The sequence below is a fragment of the Aythya fuligula genome, chromosome 3 (genome assembly GCF_009819795.1).
Source record: "Aythya fuligula isolate bAytFul2 chromosome 3, bAytFul2.pri, whole genome shotgun sequence".
NCBI classification, from domain to species: Eukaryota; Metazoa; Chordata; class Aves; order Anseriformes; family Anatidae; genus Aythya; species Aythya fuligula.
The window spans coordinates 2,380,584-2,398,879 of NC_045561.1; the positions used below are offsets into that span (position 1 = coordinate 2,380,584).

At 42.5% G+C, this 18,296-nt stretch overlaps 1 protein-coding gene across 2 annotated transcripts in view; it reads left to right on the top strand.

The window, feature by feature from the left end:
- The first annotated feature begins 8,983 nt into the window (after window positions 1-8,983).
- Window positions 8,984-18,296, top strand: part of CCDC85A (coiled-coil domain containing 85A) — a 134,887-nt gene continuing 125,574 nt past the window's right edge. Inside the window, exon 1 of one of the 2 annotated variants that reach the window (XM_032185870.1) lies at window positions 8,984-9,093. In XM_032185870.1, coding sequence (XP_032041761.1) covers window positions 9,079-9,093 — 15 coding nt within the window. In that variant the 5' untranslated portion in view covers window positions 8,984-9,078. The remainder of the gene's footprint in view (window positions 9,094-18,296) is intronic. The other variant, XM_032185866.1, reaches the window with a different exon arrangement.

Here is an 18,296-nt window from a genome sequence, read left to right on the forward strand (position 1 = left end):
CAGGCTTTGTGCAGTGGATACCTAAGAGTCTGCTGCTGTGATGTTGGGTAGACAAACAAAATTAGCCCAAGAGTCTAGTGCTACTGGTGCTCATCCAAACGTCTGCCATTCTTTTTTCTCTGGTGCTTTAGGACAGGCTTTGACTTCATTGCTGTTACTCAGTTCACTGGTGTGAGACAATGCAGAGTCAGCAACAGGGTCCTTAACCTCATGTCTGCTATAAAAGGGAAGTGTTCATGGGAACCGGTCCCCAAGTGCTGGGTTCAAAAAGGGATCATAAGGATTGTTTGACCTTATTTATGTATATATATAAGGACTACAGTTTATACTTGTATTTATATAGCCTGATAGAAAGAGATTCTGGCACAGAAAGACCTTGAACCACAAAATACCGAAGACCTCACTATGCATTTGCCATGTCATCATCCATTCCTGTAGGTGGCTGCTGCATCCCGCTGTCAGGGACAGGCTGCTGCGCGGAGTCACCCTGGTGAAGCTCTGCTGCTGTGCTGTAGGCTCTGGGCAGTGCCTAGTGAAGGCTTCCTGCTGTTGTGACCTGAAATTAGGTGCAGGAGCTGCAAGAGTGCTGAGGACTACTCATAATAGTATTTGGACTGTGCCTGGGTTGCATCTGATGATGCAACTTGCATGAGTTTGAATGATCGTTTGAACACCAAAAATAGAAGTGTTGAAAAGAAGACCCCAAATCAGAAGACACAAAGGTCTTCAGCCAAAACACAGCACAACAGATGAAACAGGTTTCCAAAGCCTAGCAGAAAGAAATGTGGGAAAGTCTTTTCTTGGAAAGTCTCTATTCTCTCACTTGCAAACCTGAATTTAAGTTCCCACAGTTTCAGAGCTCAGATACAATACTGTCAGCAAAACCCAAACATTTTGCTTGTAGACAACCTGTAGTATTGTTGCAATTGGCAATATTGGAAAAAATACAAAGGGTGCAGTTCTTAGTTTAGAGGCTCTGCAGTCATAAGGCATCGGAAATCATGCAGTGGGAAAGCAGCAGTATGTTAGAGAGAAAACAGGACAAAAAGTCCAGAGACTAACTCCTCTCCCTAACAAATAGCTTCATGTTTGAGTGTCTCAAGTTCATAATTTCCAGAAGTTTTACAAATTTATTTTACAGTGCAACAAAATGTACAAAGAGATCAAAATTTTGTTTGCGGATCTTAAAGCAGGCAACATAAAGTTGAGCACAGCATTTCTGCTGCACTGGATGAAAGTGGAAGTAAATAATATTTATAACTAGTTGCTCACGTTATTGTTGCTAAAGAAAATCAGCCCGTACAAACTATTAGTGCTCCTTTTTCCAGAAGGAACAGTGGTGCATCAACCACAGGTCTTCAGGCTGAACTCAAATAGGTGGGGGAAACCATGCTCAAGTTCTGAAGCAGTTGCCATTCCCATGCAAGCTCCCATAAAAGCCGTCTGATCTTCATCATACCAAGATGTCAGTTTTGCAGCATTGCTCACTGACCAGAGACAAGTGCTAGATACTGGGGCTTATGCTGAACACTGATTGCGATGCTGAACCCGTGCAGACCTGGTGGGTCCATGACTTTCAGAAAGTTATGCTACGCCGAAGAAATACCATGTTCCAAATGTTCAGAAATACCATGCCGTCTCTTCCTGCGCTGTCCCTTCCTCCCACCCTCACACTTAGTGGCTTACACTACCTAGTTTAATTTGCCTCTGGATGTAGCTTCCTCTGAATTTAGAGACAGTCTTTGTCCATCTCTTACCTCTTGGTGTGTTCTGCTTGAGTCACTCCGTAGCGGCTGCAGTGGAGGGGAGAGAAGCATTGTCCCCAGAGACGCTGCCGCGGCAGTGAGAACCGAGGCCAGCTGGTACAAGCCTATCTGCTGCAGAGACCTTCAGCGATATCGCTAAGTACAACATTAGGAACAGATCTTCCCAACTGAGACTGCTAATCTGAGGAAAACTGGGGCTAATATTCAACCCAGTTTTGTCTCCTTTTACCTTTCTTCATTCAGTGACTTCCAGTTTAGTGGCAGAGTTAAGAAGTGTTATCCTCAGAACAAAATTACTGCTCTAGGAGGTAAATAATCTGAGGGAGAAATGGTGATGTTGAGTATTTTCATTTAACATACCAAGTGGAATATCACAATTCATTTGGGTAATAGACTGCTGCAGGGACTAATTAGAAACTGTGAAAGTCAGAAATCATAAGGAGTAGTGAACCTGCTAATTAGCTGGGATTTAAAAGCTGGCAGAAAATCAAGATGCTGGGGGGCACAGTGTGGAAGAAAGCACTTGTCACGGGTGAGCAGGTAAGTGCCAGGTCAGGGTCTGTGCTTTTCCTTATCTGCTTTTCCTAGTGATGTCCAAAGCGACACACAAGTAGCACAGTCCACTGGATGTCTGTCTTTGTGGCATACGGGGTTAAGCAGAGCAGGTGGCTTATGAGACTGACACTGGTGTCTTTCTCTGTTACCTGCTGTAACAGTTACCTGGTCTGCGATACAGAGGTCTCCTGTTGGTTGTGGGATGGAGCTTGAACAAATGAAGTGAGGTACGCTATTCAATGAAGGCGCTGTTCCTAATGGAATGAGTTGATGTAGGATTCATGACAGAGAAGTGCTGGAATCGAATGGGGGTTTAATTTCACTGGGAGAGATTCATGCCACATGGTAGCCCCGAGATGCTGCTTGTAGAAAGGGGGTGTATCGTTTTTTAAGACAGAATGATTGTGAGAAAGACGGGAAATCAAAGTCCTTAGTCACCTTGAGAGACAGTTCTGAGTCACTGAAGAGAGCTCTTCTCGCACCACTGCTCTGTACGCTGCAAACGCTAGGACCAGCATCACCCCGTCTCCGCAGGGTGAAGGCTCAGCCCTACATCTGGAGGCTTTCCAGTCCTGCTCCGTGCTGGAGAGCTGCAGTCCCACCGGCACGTCTCCTCCTGCTGGCTCAGCGGCTGCCCAGGGTCGGGTTAGGGGGGAGAGGCAGCTCAGCCTGCCCGAGGGCGTATTGTGGCTGGCTCTTCCCGATCATGCCAGGCATGGCCTGGAGTGGGCTGACACTGGACTAACACCTTGTAGCATGGAGGGAGAGCAGCCAGGAACGTGGCTTACAGTCAGGGAATCATTTAGGTTGGAAAAGACCTCCAAGAGTGTCAAATCCAACCAGGAACCTGGCCTAGCATGAAATACCAAATCTTGCTGCTGAGCTTGCTCTTTAGCTTTCAGTACAGATGCGACCAGAAGAAGGACCTTGTACAGGTAGCTGCCAAAAGGGATTCAAACTGAAGGATCCTTCAGAGAATAGAAAACACTACTGAGAGAACTGATGGGAAAGACAGAGCTTAAAGTAGTCATGGAAATTACAGGGGCCAGGGAAGCACCTGAAGATCAGAAAGCTAATGGGCAGGGACACTCGTGGCTCACAGTGTTACAGGGAGATGTACAGCCATCCCCTCTCTGCTGGAGATGTAGCTAGTGGCCAGCGTGGGTTGGCTTCAGCAACCTGCGCTTGCAGCACAGGAAGGGGATTCTCTGCTAGCTCACACACACACACACACACCTTAGTGTCCCACTGGGACATCTTTCTTTCCTCCCTATGTTACAGAAAAAAAAAGAAATTGTGTCAGTGTTGTGGCAAATATCTGTCACACTTTTGCAAAGCCCTTTTAGCTCGAGAGGTGTCTGCCCTCTGAAGATTTGAGGAGCTTTAAGCTGAAGGTGTCCCATCCTGGCAAGTATTTGCACTCTGAGGCTGAGAAGAGGCATTGTAGGAGAAACTGTTGCAGTGGGTAAAATGTCAGGAAACAGCTTCAACATTTGTTTTTTCCAACCCTTTGTTTCAGCTAAAACCTGTGTAATTTGGGAGCTAAGTGAGCACATGCGTAGCGATAAGCAAAGGCTGTACTTTGGAGAGGAGTGCATGGCTTGGAAGCCTGGGCGGTTTGCAGAGATGCTCTTTTTCAGTCTCTGCTCATTAAGACAAAATAGAAACCCAAGAGAAGATTCCCAAGCAAAAAAATGCCGACGCAGTCAGTCTTCTCCAAGCTCATGCTGTTACTGGTCATTGCTTGTGGATGCAAAATGTATCCAAAGAACCATTTACAAATCACTTATGACTGTGGTACCCTACCACAGATTTACCAGAGGAAAAGGCAGATGAACTTTATATTTTAGTAGTGTTTTTCTCCATTTCTGACTTTTAAATCTATAAAAGGCTTGGTATATCGTATTGCTGTGGTTTTTAATGATTCAATACCTACTATGAAAGCCTGCATTTGGCCATATGAATGTTGTCTGAATAAAGTTGGATACGATGTATCCTAAATTAATGATGAAAAAAGAGTGAATAAATGTTCCTGGGCTCTCTGGCCTGCCAGCGTCAGCACTTCGCAGCCCTTGTCGTTGATTCTGAGCCCCAAGGGAGCAGGTTAAGCCAGGGTAGCTGTCTGAAATTGCTTGGGACCGCCCTGTTTTAATCTATCCCTGGATGTTTATGTATTCTTCTGAAACCCCAATTTTTTCTGAACAGATGGGATAGAAGGGACTTCCAATACTACAGGAGTTTGTGGGGAAGTGCCCATAACTCCTGTGTCTGCCTTGTTCTGTACCAGCTCTTAACAGTTGCCTTTACTCAAGTGAGAGTGAAAATGTGGGAAATTCAGAAGGTATGGCTCATTAGTAGTTGGAAATTCCTAATTTCCTCACAGAGCACAGACCCACTGCTCTTCCCCAGACTCTGCTGGGAGGTGTCAGAGCAAGGGGAAGCCCTTTCCTAGTGGCGGTGTGCTCCGGTGAAAGCTGGCCACCTCAGCCTGTGCTGGTGTGCTGTCCCAGGCTGACATGCTTCCCAGCATCATGACCAGAAGAAGGGAAATGAAATTCCCTTTCCAAAAATTTAGCGTCTTCATTAATGTAGAGAAATGCAAGATTGCAAATAGAGTTAAGAACAAATCGTCACCATGTGGCTGCTATATCGAGTCATTCCCTAATGGAAGGAAGCTTGAGTGCCTTTACCAAACAGGTTTTCGTTACGTAGGGTGTTTGGATTTCTTATATGTATGAATGTTCGATGTAACGTATATGTCTAAGTTAGTTGTGAAATTTTAGCTCTTAAATTCCTGTGTTTGAAGCTTTTTCTTGGTGGATAGTCCCTGTAATGCATTTATGCTTAATTTGAGAATATTGTCTGTAACCCTGTTTAACATGATTTCTGTTTAGGAATTACTATTTGTCCTTCGAAGCTAGCAGGTGCTGTGCCTGGGGAAGTGCAACTTCAAAACAAAGAAAGATCTGCCCTTGTTAAAACTGGAGAGAAGAAACTTTCTGAGGACCTTTGGCGTGCCACCAATGTGTTGTGTATAGCGCAGATGGTTAAACAGTGTTACAAGGCTATAGTCCGATAATTCTGTTTTATGATTCTCTATTTGTCTACCACCTCTTTGAAGTGAAAGTGGTATAGCAAGTACTCAATAATTTACATACTGTACAATATAGCCAAATATAAATGATGCATTATTTTTCCATTTAGCCCCATTTGAATTGATTGATTACCAAATCTTACATTTATCATTTATCAGCATTGCGATTATTTATAACTTCTGCTGAGTTTACAAAGAAATGCATCAGTGAAGGAGCTGAGTTGCTCTTCCCTAATTTATAATGGATATTGTAATGATCAAAACCTGATCCTTATGTTGTTTATTTATTTAATTTCATCAGCACTGAGCTTGGAAAAGATAGCCAGAAGATATGGGGCCAAAGCTAAGGTTCAGAAAGAAGACTTCCCCCCCTCCCTTTTTTTCTTTTTTTTTTTTTTTCCTTGTTTCGTGTTACTGACTTTTAATAGTTATTTTAAAAATAATTGTATCACAAGAAGGACAAGAATAGGTGGCCAGGCAGCCAGTGCCACCCAGGCCAGAGCCCCAGGGAGGATACACCCGCTAGCTTTTCATTCGCCTCCTACCTGCAGTGGCTGGTAACAGCTGGGCACGGCTGAGGTTTCACTTACTCGGCTCCTGGGGTCTTCATCACAAGCTAGTTGCATTTTCCCTACAGTGGGCTTTAGGCATTGTGATTTTTTTATGGGCTAGATCTTTGTGGTACGCTGCTTTACAATTTGGGCACATTTCAACTCTGTGTAGGGTACAGCTGGAAAGCAAGCCTGCCTTCCCTCCCCTGAATCCACACAGAGTCCTCAGTTACCCTGATTGTTTTCCTGGCTTCCCCTGCAGTGCAGGGCTGCCTGTCCCTCTCCTGTCCCTCCACGCTCCCAAGGTGGTGGTCCTTCCATGGGAAGCTCTGTGGAGGAGCCAGGTGGATACCCAGAGCTCTGAAATCTTCCCCATTTAAAACCGCAATCCCGATTCACTGCGAGTGAAGCGAGTGAGGGGGGTGATGAATTTGAGTCTGGTAAAGCAGACAAACAGGGGTGCTGGCCCTGCTAAAAAGTTCTTGAGTTGGAATAATTATAAAAGTTATTTGAGCAGAGAAATCACAGAATAGGTCCTTTTTCTGGCTGTTGATAGCTTTTGTGTTTAATCACTGCGCAACCTTGTGTGGCTGGGACTTGCCTAATTGATTTCTTGATGCCAATTGCAGCAGCAGGCAGGAGCGCACCCGCAAAGCGCATTGCTGGAGATGCACACAGCGTGCGGCTCGTGGGGCTTTTCCCTATCCTCTATCCTTATTAACGCTGGCGCTGCTAAAAGAAAAGAAGATTGAACATAAAAAGCTGAAGGTCGTCCATACAGTTGTCTCAATAGCAATCTGTGTGACTTTAACCCTGTTGAGGAAAAGTAATTACCCTTTGGCTTCTGGTGACCTCAACTAACCTTTGCTGAAGGACCAGAGAAAATAAAGGCTGACCAACAGCCTGCCCTTCCTGCCCTGTGGTTAACCCGCGCGGGGAATGAAGAACACCCTCAACAATAGGATGTGAAAATGTTGCCATGGAAATATCATTGGAAGAAGAAACAAAAATCTATTACAATTAATAGTGTTTTATTAGGTGACTCCTATAGAACTGTTTAATCCATGGAAGTTGCTCTATCGTGAGATCTGGGGTCAGGAAATTTCAGGAGGAACAGAAGCAGGAGGGAGAGCGTACCTCTTTAAAAATTCAAGAGCTGTTGGCAGAGCTGGGGTGGTTTGCATGAGATAAAAGAATGAGGTTTGTGTTGCGCACTGTAAGTATGGGAAGTAATAGCAAAGAATAGATGCAATTACTGTAATTGCAAATGATAACCACTAGCTATCCAATGGTCAGGGAGAGCAGTGATACACAAATACTTTGGTTTTGTTATATGGCGAATAGCAAGAGTCGTTTAGCTTTCTGTATTTTTGTTCACAACACTGAGGCCTTGCCTAGAGAACATCAGGTTATTTGCAGAGGGTATCCTGCTTTTGTGTCTCTGATATTTTCAAATCATCTCCTATCATGCTTTTATTTTGATTTTTTTTTTTTTTTTTGCTCCTTCTGCTATTTATTAAATCTGATGCCTTACAATACCGAATATTAAATCTCTGATAAATTCACTGGTCTGCTTTGTTGTGTTTTAGGCTGAACCTTGTGCTGTTCGCTACCCCAGCTGTGGCTGGTTCCAGCTAGAGCTGGCAGTGCTGCACTTTTTCAGAAGTAGCTTAGCAGTTTCTAGCAAATGTTGATCCTTTGAGCACACAAAGACAACAGTATGTGAAGACATAATCTGCATGTTGACGATCTACGATATTCCAGTTTTAGTGCATGATAAAGCACTTCAATTTAGTAAATTCCATGATGTTTCCTTATTTATGTGACAATTTACAATACTCAATTTAATTTATTTTTTAATAAAAAAGTTTTAAATGTGTGTTTCTATCTGTGTGTACCTAAAAAAATTAAATATTGTATGGCTTTTAAGAGAAATTAAGAGAATTTTAGCAGGTTTGTTTTAAGATGTTAATACACAAATACACAATTGTATGCACACGTTTTCTGGTATTTAAAATTAATTCAAACTAACACATTACTTACAATACATGTTTTAAGAACGTTGCACAAAGTTATACACCAACTTTCTTTTTTGGTCTTGTTCCCGAAGTACAAATATTGTAAATGCTAAGAAGATGTCAACCAAAATACTTTAATTAGTGTTACGGATAATCTTGCTGTTAGTTTAAATGGACACAGGACTGTGCCCTGACTGCATATTTCTTGTAATAAAAGCTGAAAGCATGAGAAGGAAATTAGTTGTGGTAAGCATCATATTAAAATCTTTTCCTTCTTTTAAAATGGTGAATAAGATTTTTTTTCTTTTTCTCCAGTGTTTTTGTATCAGCTTCCAGTAATACAGCTGTGGATTTTTACCACGAGAGTTCTTCAGCTTAAGAAGGTTTTCAAATGATAATTTGCAAAGAGTACACAGTATGCTGGAAAGAACCAAACTTACTTCTGCATGAAAAAGACTTTCACATGCAACATTGAAATAATTTTCTGTATTGCAAATACAATCATTATCTCAAGCTTTTCCTAGTTATAACAATATTGCTCATTTTGTAAGTTTTTTGCCACTGCAAATTTTGGAGCACAGAGTGCAGTGTGTCTAGATGCAGAAGTACAGTAAAGATAGTGCACTCTGCCTTTCATTTATATCATGGAAACTTGTCTGTTGTTTTAAAATGAACTCCATGTTGCTATACTCATTTATAACCGGGTGAACACTTAAAATGACTTTGGTCAGATTTCTTTCACTATGCAAGCTTGTATTTCAACTTACCAAACCAGTGCAGGTCCAGGATCAAGGCAATGTTCTTTCATTAATTTTCAACAATAATTTCCACGTCACTGGCTCCAAAGCATTGTTTGCTCAGATAACTCACCTGGTCGTGGTGCTGTGGGGAGCTATTACCTGTTTCGTAGACTGTCGCGTTTTCTCCCTTGGGGTAGTGCCCAGGTTCTCATGTTAATCCCTCTTCATTTCCAAGTGCTCCAGGTCCATGGTATTCTGGCTGAAGCTCAGAACAAAATTCAAGGAAGTCCAGCATTGTACGTGGAGTTTCTGCTGCTGTGTTTATTGTAAGAGAAAGAAAGCAGAAGAATTACCATGTGTTACTCAAAGGTAAGCATATTGATAATCTGCTCTGTTCTCAATACTTTGAGAAGTTTGAGAAATCCCTTTAAATTATTCACATCATATTATGTGTGTACTAGAAGCTGTTGTTAAGGTGTCTTCACCTTCACTTATGGATTGTCTTCAGTCCTGCTTTAATTTTGGCACATAGGGTGCAGCTTTTTTCCATTTTAGCCTAACATAATTCCAAGGCCTGAGTAATATTTGCAGTCGTGAAATGTTTGTATTCCAATTTGGGGAGAGAACTCGAGGCTCTCAGAACCATTAGTTGTTCCTGTTTGCCACAAAAAGAATTTTCTGCCTGACTTACTAATGAGCTGTATATACTCTGCTTTGTAATGTGTTTCATACTTTCATTCTCTGAAATATATTGTCTGCCATTGTCAAATGAATGGGAAATTAAATACAAAGTCTATTTGTAGGATATTATTTTACTGCACCACTGTTATTTTGATATGACCATACAGGTGTATGTTGTGTTATGCTAAGCACAGTATAACTTATATAAAAAAGGTAGGGAGGTAATAGCAAAGCAAAATAGTCAGAAATGTTTTTCATTCAAGTCCAAAGTCTGGTCACATGCAGTCACATTCTTTAAAACCTAAAACCTATTTTTACTTAAATTAAATCTGTTCATTGCTATTTTAACCATAAAACATAAAAATGTAGTTTGGTAGCTAATGATTAATCTCGCTAGCATAGAATCATATATATGTTGTGGAAAGTCAGAAATGAAATTATTTCTACGTTATTCTGACCTGATAAATTCACAGACATACATAAAATGCAGGGCTTTCAAATATGCTACAATTCTTAAAGATTTAGTTAATCTAACATTGCATAACCAGTGCATTTAACTAGTGGCCTCCTATTGTTCTATAGCATTATCTGAGAACATTATGCTTCTTAAGAGAAAGACTGCCAATACCGAGGTTTAAATGTTACATACATGTTATTGGGAGAAAAGAGAATTGATTCAGTCGTTAATGGTAATTGCGGCAGAAATATTAGTTATAACAAGATTACTTCGTGGCAAACTATAATATTGAAAGTACTGAATGAACATCTGATTCTCAGAAACGTAAATACAGGCTGAATATCCAAGGCATTGCAGAAATGTTTACAGTTTATTTTAGCAATTTGCAAACACTACAGAGGAGATATTTTTATAAAACAGTATGACATTTCTGTAGCAAATTTCTGTCACTTTAAAGTCATCTCTTAGCTATTTACTAATAATACAGCAATAAAGCATAGAATATAGTTTGGATAAGTGTTTATTGGTATCCTGTATCACACAAACAGTTAAGTAAATCTTTATCTTGATAGTTTTGTTTTTAAATCAACAGCAGTATTAGATATCCTAAAAGTTACCATAGTCATTAAATACCTTATAGTGCTGTATCCCTGGTAATCCAATTTACAAAACTATATTCTCAGCAGAAACTCCTGGGGTATACAGTAGTTCTCTTCAGTAAGCCCTTCCTGCTTTTTCTTGTCATGAAGCAGTGATGGTACATTTTATCCTGTTGATAATTTGACTCTCTTTAAACTATTGCTTGTTGACCCACTGGATTGGTCTTTATTAGGGTGGAGGTAGCTGGAAGATTGAAGGACTGCAGACCATATATCATTCTTCCTTTTTTACTGTACCTTAATATTCAACATAGCATCATTATTCTGAGGCAAAAGCGAAAAGCTGGTCCATCATATATTCCACACATTGCTAGTCTTTCCTCTATGTCCTGCAGTGCTAGAGAGGGGGATTATTGCTGCAGAAAAAAAAATCTGGCCATAGTGTAGGAATAATCACTGCAGTCCGGCTCACCCCCACACCTCTCTTTCTCTCTCTCTCTCTCTCCTTCTCTCTCTCTCCCTCTGTTTGAGGCCCCAGCTGATTCAGTCTGCATCCATCCATACATAAATCATTGCCCTTATTCTATTGGTTACATGGTACATGGCAAGTATTGATTTTTTCCGTTGCCTCATTGCTGGAGAACCCATGGTTTTTGTGAGACTGAAAATGCAAAAATTTTTGCCGGAGATCTTGTCAAGGTACAAAAATGACAAGCGAGGAGGGTGCTATTTTAAGGTTTCTGTGACTTAAAAATCTTTGCCTTCCCTGTTCTACTCTACGTTTGCCTGTGTCCCAAAAAGTCGTGGCTTGTTTAATCACTGCTGCTTTAGGTAGGCTTAGTGGCTAAGCAGCAGCGGAATAAGTAAACAGAAGCAGGGCCTGGCCAGTCGGAGGAAGGCATTGCTTAATTATTAGAAGTTTAATCATCTTCTGAAACATGAACAGAAAGATAAAGAACAATATGAAAATGATGGCATTTCAAGGGAAGAAATGAGTCCTAGGCACAGGATGATAATATGCTGTAGAAAAAGGGGCATTCAATTTCTTTCTGCGTAACAAAAATCCAGCAGCATGCTTAATTCTTGCAATAGGTCTTTGTAGCATTTTGAAACCGATTTGCTAACCCCTTATCAGTATGACTGCTGCAATGAGTTAGTTTTCCTCAGCATTCAAAGATGCCTGCGAATGTCTCACAAAGATGGCACCTCATTTCCTCAAAAAAGTGTTTTTGAGGAACAGGAAGCCTGGGTTATGAGGCAGATTATGAGATGTTCTACTTCAGTAACTGACAATTCCCTGGTCTAAGAGTCTGTCTTACTGAGAGCCTGATCCAAAACATATTGGAGTCAACAGGAATGCTTTCATTGACTCTATAGGTGCTGGCTCAGCTTCAGCTTGCACAGAAGACAGTATTTGCTTTTTGTCAGAAACCACCACTTTCCCTCGTTTTGAAGAAGCAAAATGGATTGGGATGGGTGGTTTAGAGATGGGAGTACAATATGATTGTATTTCATCTGATTGCATCTTTAAACACTTTTAAATGTGATGTATGCAAACGAGTGTGAATTTTCTTTAATGCCTGTAATGAAAAATATGACCTGTGCCTATTCCCTACCATCCCCAATTACTCTAGCTTGCTTTTATGTTTTTTTTTTTTTTGTTTGTTTTGTTTTTTTTTTTTTTTGTTTTGTTTTTTTTTGCATTTGAAAGCCACTGTCAGTTCTTGTTTTCATCTACATTGCCTTTAGACTCCGGTGTTCCACCAAGTATTGTGTGATCTCCATTTAAGGCACTGTACCCAATTTCTGCCAATTGCACATTGAAAACAGCTGATATTTTCTGCCTGGTGTTTGCATGCAAATCAAGTGCCTTAAACAAAACACACCTTTAGAGCTTTTGTGTTTCTGGGGTTGGAGGAATTGAGGATAAAGCTGAAGCTACCAGTAGGGAATCCCCAGCCTGACACCTTCTCTTGCTGTATGGGACACGCAGGAGCTGAAAATGTGGTGTGCTGCTGGTCCTCTGGTTGGAAACAGGAGCTGGGCTGTTTGACCAGCCTTTCCCCGAGCTGGCTGTGCTCCTGCCTGGCCTGAGCCGTGGGTCGTGCTGGAGCGAGCCATCTCCCCCAGGCAGGCTGGGCTGGGGCAATTGCCTTCCTACTGAAATGAGTTTTGGTACAAATGTATGGTGCAACTGTTTTAATCAATTTGATATGTAAGAAGATGTAACTTGAAATAAAAGAAAAAGAGTAAGACTGTGGGAAGCATGAATTTTGGATTCGTATTCTTTTTGCTTAGGAAAATTTGCCTTTGGCAAATGAGCTTCTTGCTTCACCAGAAGTGCAGGACCAGTGCAAAATGGGCCTGTTGTCCCTCTGGAAACCGTAATCTTTTCCACTGTGTTTTGTATACACATGGGCCAGACCTCTGTATTCAGTGGTAGTTTTTGTAGTAATTCAAATGAGAACTGCTGTGTTATCTTTGTGACAGTGGCTCTAACAAAAGGGTTTGGTATGTGTCTGTACATTAGTCATTCAAGCCAAGGTTTAAGTTCACTCCTTTAACCTTTATTAATAAAAAAGAAGGATTATTTGGCTAGCCAGGGTAGCAGAACACCCGTAGTTCAGTGGTTATAACACAGAGAAACGACACTAAAGAAATACTTGTCTCAATCTGAGTATTACCAAGTGTGTTTCATCAGTTTCTTACAGCATATGAGGACAGAAAATGCTTTCAGAAATTGCCCGTTTCACAAGCTTTTAGGACTCGCCTTCAGCAGGGCATTATCCTCTTGTATATGTTTCCATTGAGCCACCCAGCCTGAAGGTTGGGGTGTTCATAATATAATTGGCCTATCTTTGTTAAAATATTTTTCCTCTAGCCTATGATACTCCTTAACCAAGGTGTGTTTGTGTCACAGCACTGGAGCATTTTGGTCAGAAGCCTGCAGCTGCCGTGTGCACATACCACAGAAAGGCTTTACATACACTTATGGGTTATGAACAAGGGAACACCATAGATTTCTTCCCCTCAGAAGGAACATAAGTCACGCGATAGTCCAGCAGCCATCCTTCCAGTGTGTCTGGAAAATCATCTTGACATTGCCAGTTGTTTCCAGAAAGAAAGTGGAAAACAGACAGTGTCATTCCAGAGCATGGACCAACACGCTGTCCTCCTGCAGATCCTATGGGAGAGGCTGTGCCCACTGCTCTCTGGGGATGCGGCCAGTTCCAAGAAGTGTGATGGGATTTTCGCCACACTGCTGAGATCCTGCTGGAAAGGGGAGCCACCTGCTCCCCCAGCTGGTGCTCCTGGAGTCACTTATGCTTACCGATAGATGGATGTAGATGGTGGTCAGCAACTACCCCAAGGCCCATGCTGAAGCTTTGTTGGGCACCGACCCCGAACCATAGCCCTTTTCTGGCCTGCTTCGTAATGGCAAGGTGAATTTAGTGCAGCCAATTCAGCCAGCTTCTTTCTGCATCTCTCTCTCGGAGGAAGACAAGCATTGGTCCTTGCAGATGGACATGAGAATTAATAAATAACAATGACAAGAGGTCAAAGGATTTGTCCTGTAGCAACTAATAATGATATCTTTGTAGAAAATACAAAGGAGAAGAACAGACAGCCATGCGGACTGCAAGCTGCGGTTGTGTAAGATGGAGCTGAAGCAGTCAGGGCCGTTAACCCTTCCCCGAGCAGAGCTGCAGAGCAGCTGCCCTGTTCCCCACGACCTTGGGAAGCCATCAGCCCACAGCGCTCCCCTCGGGGTCACACGTGGATGCCGCATCCGGAGTTAGGACAAGCTGCTGACAGCCTGGGCCAAGCGACCCCTGTCTCCTTTCACCCGTCGCCAGCGCCTTGCCATACTGCGCACAGCTGTATCTCTGCTAATGACACATCAGCAAATTATGTGTCTGTTGGGCAAGAGCAGACTTTCATCCTCAAAGGCCTTCATAAATAAGGTTGTGATGCAGAAAAATAATGCTTGCTAGTATCTCTGTCTTGTAGGTGAAGAAATTACACGAAGATCTGGCACTGAAGCTGGGATGATGTTCGAGAGCTCCTGCTTGCGACACACACGTGGGAAAGTTGCTAGAGGACCACGTACATGGGGAAGTTTGACCCCTATAATGCTGCCAAGGACAGCGAGGTCTTCGGTGGTTTGCTTAGCAAGCGTTAGTCACAAAAGCATCTGGCTCAGCTCAAACCTGTAGGTTGCGCTTTCTCAATAAATAAATAAATAAGTAAGTAAAAGATGAAAAAGAAGGAAATAGCAACACAAAGTCCTTTTTGCAGGAGGGCCTGCCTCTCTTTCTGCTTTCCTCAGCCTGTTGTTGTGTAAATCACTCTGTTATATCCAGCAAATTAACTACACACACTGCAGCATGCTGAGGGAAGTCTGTTGTGGATTTATCTATTTAAATAGGAGTGGAATATAGTGCCACTTCATTTAACCCATCCTCAGTGCTGCATGAGATCCCAGAAAAGTTACTCAACAATGATTTTAAATCCCATCCCTGGGAATTAAAAAAAAAAAAAAAGTAGCTTGGGACTATACAGTTGGAGGCTGTAGTCACAATAAAATCCAGGAAAAGGTTATTTTACCTGAATTTATCGCTTAGCAACCAAGAACCTACCTCCTGAGATCCCTGTTCGTGGGTTACCAAGTAACTGGCTGTGACAATTACCAAACAGCTGTCCCAGGAATCTACATAGCCTTTAACCTCCGTCAGCTGAGAGATGGGCTGATGACAGCTAACAAACAATAGAAACACACCCTAATATTTTATTTAAGAGCTGAGGGAAGCCACAGCTGTATGGTTCATTCAGCCAGCTGGATTTAACTGCTTCGAACCGCGTGGCGTGGCTTCAGGAAACTGCTCTGCAGTCATGCCCTGTGTTTAAAGAGGTGCTGGGGGTTTATTCCTCCGAACTTTATCTCTGATAATTGAATCCACACTATCAAGACAGGTTTTGCTGTTCTGTAGGAATGTAATTATGAAGGATTTTTTGTTATTTTTGTTATTTTGTTGTTGGTGGCTTTTTTTTTTTATTATTATTATGATTCTATTTATGCAGCTAACGGTTTACAGATTTTTTCCATTAATTTGTTGTGTTGACATTGGGGTTTAGGGAATGTAACTGTTCCACTGATTATCAGTGAAAGGGAGAACATTATGTATCAAAGTAATAAAGGAGCGATTTCAGAGGGAGGAAGTAAGACTGGTAAAGCAGAATTAAAAGAAAAAGAACACTGAGCTCGAATATCAAGAAGAGCTTCTTGTAAATGAGATGGATTATGTTTGGGGGTGGTTTCCCAAAGGAAACAAAGGGAACTGCAAACACCAGTGTGTGCAAGTAAGCCGAGGATAGTGTAAAATGCTGGAAATGTTGGATAGACTAACGCAGGTGTCAGTCCCCGTGGAAATGGCTTTTTTTTTTCCTTCCATTTTTACTTTCCATGATTTTACAACGTTACAAGTAGCAGTCAGCAAACCTGCCACAAATTGCAAATACACCATTTTGTGCTGGCACTTCAGATGCCCTGAGCTGGGAGAGATTTATGGACATGCCTCATGCTACAAGTTCTCAGGGGTTCCTTTTCATTTAAAATAGAAACAGGAAAAAGGGTTTGGGAAGCTAAGGCCCCATTCACATGTACAGATCCCAGGCACATAAGCTGGAAGAGCAGGGAGCTCTTGCTTTCTCTTTCTGCAGGCTTGGTACAGGTATCGAGGGGCAGAGCATTTGGAAATCAGTCGTCTTGCTGCTGCTGGCCTTGCTCCAGCATATTCTAGCTGAGGTATCGTGGTGCACTCTGGCATCTTCCATGTGCTGCAACAGCAGGAGCCAGCTCAGGCAATCTTTCACTGGATTTCCACCAGCACCAAGTTCAAAAAGGGAACTTTCTCCTGGCTGCTTATGGTAGAAGCCTCGTCCTTCTAGAACCTGGGGGGTGTTCTTCAACTGGTTGAAGTGGACTAGATTTAATTTGTTTAGATCTGCATTTGTTTGGTTTTATACATCACTTTTAAAGCATGGCTGTAAAGCTGATAACCTTAACCTTTTCACTGCACACAGCTGTACTTATTTTCAGGTATTTGGGCTGAAGAGGAATTTTTGGTTCCTCAAATAGGTTTAAAAAAAATCAACCCAACAAAAATGCCTCACCAACCCCATAGCCACATCAGCACCATTTCTCCTGGTGCAGTAACATCTCTGGGGCATGAGGGCATCCTGCTGCACGTCCTAATCACCTTGTCTTACAGATTGTGGAAGGACCACACCGCCAAAATTGTTCTCTTTGGTGTTGGAGTGTCATTAAGGAGCCCAGGTTATTGCATTGCCTTCTTGTTAACGTGTAATGGGGAGAGCTGGCGGCCTGTGAGCTTGGGTTGGTGATCTTAGAGGCCAGTTCTTGAGTTCATCATGCAATGTTATTTTTCCCTGTTTACGTTTAAAAACAATACTCAAAGAGCATTAGGTCCGCTCTCTAAAAGTACCTTAAAGGAGGCTGTAGCGAGGTGGGGGTTGGTCTGTTCTCCCACGTGCCTGGTGACAGGACGAGGGGGAATGGGCTAAAGTTGCACCAGGGGAGGTTTAGGTTGGATGTTAGGAAGAACTTCTTTACTGAGAGGGTTGTGAGGCATGGGAATGGGCTGCCCAGGGAAGTGGTGGAGTCACCATCCCTGGAGGTCTTTAAAAGACGTTTAGATGTAGAGCTTAGGGATATGGGTTAGTGGAGGGCTGCTAGTGTTAGGTCAGAGGCTGGAGTCGATGAGGGCAGAGCAGCGGCAGGGTGATGAATCTTAAACTTGTCACTGCCCAGAGCATGGTTCTTCTGCTGCATTTGTGTGGTCCTTGAGCTCAGTACCAAAGGTGCTTTTGCTCCTAAGCTGCTTACTGCCTTGTTTGGGTATGAAGGGAAGGGCAGGAGATGGCAGTGACAGTCTTACTCTCACCCTGTCCTGCTACTCATTCGTCTCTGGGGGAGAATTGGGATGCAGGAAGGCATTGCTGGGACATTCTTTCTGTCTCTTGATGACAGAGCATGGTTGTCCTGTTTTCTGGCTGGTAGCTGGTTGGTTACATTGACAGATGTTGCAATGATTCTTTTGGCACTATTCTGTTGTGCTGACTGTTCAAACAGGAAATTCATCTTTTAGTATTTGCACATGTTAAATGTTTGTTTTAGTAGGAATCGCTCTGACAGCAGGCTGGTCAAACAGTATATTTTTGGAGCAGCAAACTCTGGAATTCTCAAAGTCTTCGTCGTCCCATAGGTCTGCTGGTGCTTGGTCTGGAGCCCTGTTCCACGAAATACCACAGATCTGGCTTCTGAGGAGAGGAGACGTGAGCTTCTGAGCTCCAGGTTGCTGCTGTTTCACTCTCAGGATGACGTGTTCCTGCGTGTGCTCGATGGCACTTGGTTCCCATCATAGCATGGTGCAGGACTTTGTGAGATCAAGGAGGGTTTGCTGTATGATGGAGTCCGTGCTGGCTTTGTCCTCCCTGAAGTTCACGAAGATTTGGTTTACTGAGGTGGCCTCTGGTCTAATGTTAGCATGAGGAAACAGGAAGGGGGTTGTAGCTTGTGCTATACATTAGAAAGCAAAAATGTGCTCAGGGAGCATGGGAAGCTTTCCTCCCAACAAGGACTAGCTGGAGAACTTGTTCTGATGAGGCTAAACCTCCATCAAAATCGCTCTGGTGATAATTCCCATTTCAGGTGACATAATCTGAAGGAGGCTTCTCCCTTCAAGAACAAGCAAATGCTGGTGTGATTTAATGTGATGCATTTTAGCTTGTTTCCTGACTTTTCATCAGTCAAA